Below are 6,482 nucleotides of genomic sequence, written 5' to 3' on the forward strand. Positions count from 1 at the left end.
ACCACGAAATGCATCGATGTACAAGAACTATTTTACCTTGCTGAGCATGACAACGAGAAAACCATCTTCAGAGACCTTATTATCAGCTAGAGTAGTCTCATCTTTCAAGACCTTCCCATTGTGAATCAACAGCTGTTGCCCACATGGGTAATTGTCTTTTCCTTGCACATCTTCTATATTCTTCTTCACAGCCATAACCTTTAAAAAAAATTTCACTCAATCACAATTCATTCATCACTGAACAACACATTATTAACAGTTTCTAATCACATAAAATCCACATAATTATCATAATTAACATATCATTGTTTCACTAATCCCTACAGAAACAAAAAGCAGCCAGTTCCCTATACATTCGAATTGAAAAAAACGTGTCTTTAAAATTTTGTTATAGAAAAAGAGACAGACCGTATCGGAGGGCTGAACCCTAATCTCGAAATGGCTGCCTTTGAGAGTCTTAACGGTGAGCTTCATTTCGATGAATTAGGTCGAAGAAAGGGATCGAAACGACAGCGTTTTTTGAATTTATGGCGGAGAAGAAGAGAGCCCTAGACAAACGCTTTACGAGTTTTTGAGGAAACGACAGTGTCTCAGAGGAAGTAAGAGTCGGCTCATTATATATATATATATATATATATGCTCTAAAAAGTATGATTTATATAAATATAAACACGCACATATGCGGTAAAAAGTATGATCAAATCTTCTAATTTAGGAAATGGAACTAAAAATAAATGGAGTGGGACTATTGATTTTATTACCTATTTGGATTTATATTAATTTTCAAATGTTTTATTTATTAGTAATAATTGATTGATGGTTTTTTTAAGGCAAATTTTGGTATTATAATTACGACTTTTTGACTTTGTTGTTATAAAATTTCAAAAGTATGTTATGTGTACGGTTGCTCTTCAACTTCTTATTCCATGCCGAGTTTGGATTCTTATAGGATTACTAAAGAGTTGAATTTAGAAGATTTTGAGTATGGATCAAAGATTGAGCAAAAATATTTTTTTGTAAGGTTTGATTCATTTCTTGATGGCTTTAAAAGTTATAACAATATATACATCTCAATTTCTTGTTGGCCACTCCAACTTTGTACATCATGTGATGAGTTAATAGAGAGAAGGCGGTCTAATAACAGGAGCACCCAAGGGTCATTATAAAATCACATTTAGTTTTGAATAACCAGAGTAGCCATTCAATTTACAAGGTAGGTTGCGGTTTCAAAGGCTTCCCACTAGAATTTTTTAGGCTTTCCTACTTGAGCTAAGGGGGCTAATCTTGATTTCCACCAAGTGCCTGCGGTTTCTTTTAGGCATTTCAATGTGAAGTGTAAAAGCATGAATGTCTATAGATTATCCCCTTTTTTTCTTTAGATAGCCCTTTATAGATCTATATTCTCCACCCGAATCGGTTTGTACGCACTTAAACTTTAAATTTCAAACAATTTTTAATTTCAATTTGTTTAGTGAAACGGATGAATGTATATGTGGTTTCTAATTTCTATTTCAAGGGAAACAACCAGGTGCACCTAGAGCAATCATCCATTATGCTTAGATAATGGTTTAAAAATTTGCTAACGGTGTTCTTTCTCAGATCATTTAAGGGCTCGCTTATGGTTTTTACTAAGTTGACAAAAGGGATACAAAATTTGGGAGACTCAGTTTTATTAATTTTCTCCGAGGAATCAAGGGTGATTTTCCATACATATTTTCATTCGGGTGACCAAATTTTCCATGCAGGATATTCATCTTGTTTATTGACTCTGTAGACTCTCATAAGACAATGTTATTAGCATATGCAAATAAAGACTCGATCGGCGTAGACACCTCATGCTTCATATCAACATATATCTTGTTCTCAATCTCTCCTTGTAGCTTCAAATGAGCTCATTTGTCTGTCATAATCTGCACGGGGATTGATTCCTCGGTCTTTGGTGTTGGATAGCGAAAGAGGCGAGCCTGTGAAGGCTCCTACTAAAGTGGGAAACAAGGTAGTACTTCTGAGGCTAAGGCTATGGCTGCTTTGAAATATCATAGTGAATAATGTTGTTTTTGCAGTTGTTTTTATGGTTGCTGTCGTGACAAAAACTCCTTTCTTTTTTTCTTTTTTTTTGGTTATATTACTTAAGACAATCTATTATATATGTTTCTTCATTTTGAAGCCAAATGTTATTCTTTGAAAAAATAAAAAATTAAAAAGAATGTATGCTGAAGCATTGCAATATTTACATTCACAGATAATATAACAAAAGCCATTTATGATTTAACGAATCATAAATGTGCTAAAATTATCCGTCATTAATTATCTTCCAATCTTAATCTTATATGATTGCTGCATTTGTCTTATCCTGATCAAAATGAGTAACGTATTTTCCAATGATTAATAATCATGAACAAGCTAAAATCTATGAAGAAACTTGTGGTTTATTATTTTATTTCATTTAATACAGGTGAAAATTGAAAATTGCTGCCCATAATGCTCAAACCGAAATTGCATAAACGAATCAAAACCGACCCAAAATGGAATATTTCAGTTCAATTCGGTTCGGTTCAATATTTTATTTTGGATTCTGTTCATAAGATGTGGAACCAATAGATTTCAGAACTGAATCGAACCGAACCGAACCGAAAACTGTCCACCCGTAAATCAAAACTAGGTATGCATCAACTATTGAACTTCTCTAGAGGTGATTGTAGTTGCAATGGCATCATGATGTCTATCAAGTCCTTTTAAATTCTGTAAATATTTTTGCAAAGTTTGCTTCATTTCTTGATGGCTTTACAAGTTATATTCTTCCCAATATGTACATATTTCTTACTAATTACTCCAACTGTGAGCATCATGTGATAAGCTAATTGGGACAAGGCAGTCTGATTGTACTCTCTGCAAATTTTATTATGCTTGCTTGTTCCCCAAACTTGTATGCACTTTGCTCATCTACTGTCACTCTTTGATAGTTACCGTACAGCATCGTTTCCATATTAATTTCCTCCAAAAGTGTGATTCATGTACACTATTTTCAGCTTAAAGAATTGATATCAGGGTTTACCACATTTGTTAATGCTGGTGATGAGAAAGTTAAGGATGAGCCTTATACATTGTTGGAGGAGAAGCTAGCACCATTTGTAAAGTACTATAATGCTTTAGCTTGGTGGAAGATGTATACTAATACTGCATTGTTATATCGAATTGCCATTAATATTTTCAGTTACCATTGTTGCTTCCAAATCGGCTTTCAATAATAGTTGTTGATTTGTAAGCTCATATCACTAAATTTCATTCAAGCACATTGAAGGCTTTGATATATCGGATACGTACTACTACGATCTATATTTTAACATGTTTATATATTTTTATCTATTTAACTTAACGAAATTTTGATTTTCTTTCTGTGTGTCATTTGATTTTGAGATCTACCACTTTTGGCATGTGTCATTTGATTTTGAGATGATGAAACGGATGTAAAAGCTGAAGTTGAGGTATATGGTTTTAATTATTTAAGAACATGCTTGTATTCTTATTTTGATACAAATTTCATGTATTATTAATTTAGTTTACAAAATCATCAAAAGTTGGAATTTAAAAATAGAAATGAATATAATTGGGGATGGGGCCCCCCCATTTCAAACAGCAATCTTTAAAGATATTCCTGATCATTGAGCTACAAATAACAAATTTTGGGTATGGAAGTGGATTAGAGATCACTTCAAGTTCGCCCTTAAGTTTCTAAATATTCTTTCTTGATCTAACTACAACGAATGGACTTTTTTTCTTTTTATATATAAAATATGGTAACTCAACCCCCATAAAATTTTTTGTTCTCCATATTTTTATTTGACTTGTTTTGACAATATTATCGTACAAATCTTAAATTTAAGCTATTTTTTTTTAATTTTTTTTTAGTATTTATTGACATCTTCCGATTAAAAGGACACATTTTATATATAGTACATTAGCCATAACGCCCATATTACATAAGTTCCTTCCCATATTGCCATCCCTTAATCTCATCTCTCCATTCTGGCATTCTTTTCCCACTTTAATAGCAATAAAAAGAATAAAACAAGTCATTTAATTCAGTCGGGTAACTCTTGCACATTAATGAGCTGACTCACTTAACCAATAATAGGTCGTTTTAATGTTTGTGCACCACTAAACCAAGGCAACATTATATCTTGCACATGAAATCACTATCATTCCCTTCATTCTTAAGCATCATATTTAATCCATTTATAAACTGCATCATGTTGTCACATTCCACCTTTTTTTTTTAATTGAATTGTAGGATAAGTTACTAAAAGAATGAATAAGTTTGCTTCTTCTTTTTTTTTTTTAGTTTTTTTTTTTTTCATAATCTTGAAGTAAATCATTAGCATTCCGAGTTTTGATCTCGACATCCAGAAATCTCTATTGACAGACACAAGGTTCAAGTCCTCCGAGAGTGAGCATCAAAGAGGTTGATATTCTTTTAAATATTTAAAAAAAAAATCTAATCCCTTTGGAAGTTAGACATTAAAATTACGTTTTCTTGAAGTTGAAATATCAGTAAATTCATTAACAAAAGTGATTTTTTTTTAATGTATCAAACAATTCATGTCGTTGGTTAAAAATAGAAATTTAGAAGTAAAAGTAAAACTGTCTTCTTCAATTATGTCATAGAAACAGAAAAAAAAAAAGAAAAGAAAAAGAAATGTCGTGTTATTTACACGTTAAATCTTCAAGATGAAGAGGCCAGAGTTAACGTATTTTCAACCTACAAGCAATCACTCAAAACCACTCGACCTCCATTTGACTCTCATATTATTATAATTTTTACACTAAGCTGACACCTAAAGCAACTTTTATAAGAAGCAATTATTATGAATAAACTATATATATAATTTTTTTTAACTCTAATTAATAATCTTCATCGATCTTTCTTTTAGAAGATCATACGTTAGGTATTAGATGAATTATGGTGAGTGGAACCTTCATCATGATTCCCACATACCCACTTATCATGATAATGTTAAAAATTTCACCCAAAAAAAAATTTAACTTTATTTTTTAACATGAATTTGAATTTTTTTAAAAGAAATTTTTGAAAATGTGAAACCTACGCATGTATATATTCACATACTGTAAAATGTAAATTTGAATTAATTATTTGCAATTATAAATAAAAGGTGAAAGAAATAAGAAATCTAATTTAATGTTTTTGTTTTTTAGCATATTGAAGCTTGTCGTTGTTTTGGACAAAGGTTGCGTTTATTTTTTTATCTGAAATCTGAATAAAACTTTTAACTAAAATTTGAATAAGTTTGAATGAAAATATTTGAATGACATGTTTGTTTGTTTTTTTTTCAACATCTGAAAAGAGAATTTTAAGAGTTAGTAGTTTGACATAAATATCATTTTAAGTGGTGCATATATTTGTTCTTCACAATTTATAATTTTCATAAGTTGATTAGTTTGGTAGCATTAAAAAAAAAATACTATCATTGTTGATCTTACTTTAATTTTGTAATAAAAGATGTAAATATAACATCAACTTTTATTATAAAGTTAACACTGTTGTTTTATTTTTGATTCATCACAATAAACATAATTTGATTTGTTCAATAATTCAGTTTAATTAATGTTATCATGTGAATAAAAATTTAAAGCAATTAGAAAAAACTTCAAGAATAATACAAAAATATTAGATTTATACATAATATTGGAAATACGTGAATTGTTAAGGGTATTTTTGAGATTTGAAATCAAAATTTTCTATTTAAACTTCAAACTTAAGATAAAAGTGGACTTTTTATATTCAGATAAAATTAGATGACAATAAGTGATAAGTTAAAAAAAAACCTAAAATAAATAAATGTCTGAAAAAAAGTTAAATTCACACTTCAGACTAAAAAACAAACAACACCGAAACTATGGTGCCCTAGGGACATCCTGCCCCCAATTTTAACTAATTGCACCATAATCTTTCTTGTTAATTAGAAATTAAAAATATAAGAGGCTTTAAAATTTTAAAACATAAATCTTATTTGTTTTCATTAGTCACACTTGGATCCTAGACTGTAATTGATCATTATGAAATTTTTGACTGGTCATATATTAATATTATTGATAAATTAATATATGTTTATTAAATATTTAAATTATTTATTATAAGTAGGCTTTTTTTAACTAAAATGTTTTTTAATCATTTAATCATATAAACTAAGGGTATAATTATATTTTTATAAGGTGAAAGTGATTAATAGTTAAATTAATAAAAAAATCTAATAAATAAGGACGGACTAATGATTTTTTAAAATATTGAGAGTAGATTAGCAGCAAATACTAATTTATTTGGTTTACAGTGAGTTACTAATATAACTAAATGTCAATTTAAAGACAAGTTATTTTAACCAATAATTACATCAAATGCTAAAAATTTAAAACAATCTTGAACTTATGCATCAAGTATTAAAAATCTTGTCTTTTTTTTAATTTGG

The 6,482-nt window shown here is 29.4% G+C and overlaps 1 protein-coding gene across 1 annotated transcript in view; it reads right to left on the reverse strand.

Moving 5' to 3' along the window:
- Positions 1 to 600, reverse strand: part of LOC18037861 (ubiquitin receptor RAD23b) — a 4,694-nt gene extending 4,094 nt beyond the window's left edge. The window contains exons 1-2 of the mRNA XM_006427627.2: positions 409 to 600; positions 37 to 198 (exon numbers count right to left, since the gene is read on the reverse strand). Of these exons, the coding sequence (XP_006427690.2) occupies positions 37 to 198; positions 409 to 474 (228 nt within the window). The 5' untranslated portion in view covers positions 475 to 600. The remainder of the gene's footprint in view (positions 1 to 36; positions 199 to 408) is intronic.
- Positions 601 to 6,482: the final 5,882 nt, after the last annotated feature.

Source organism: Citrus clementina, unplaced genomic scaffold, assembly GCF_000493195.1.
Source record: "Citrus clementina cultivar Clemenules unplaced genomic scaffold, Citrus_clementina_v1.0 scaffold_7, whole genome shotgun sequence".
Taxonomy (NCBI): Eukaryota; Viridiplantae; Streptophyta; class Magnoliopsida; order Sapindales; family Rutaceae; genus Citrus; species Citrus x clementina.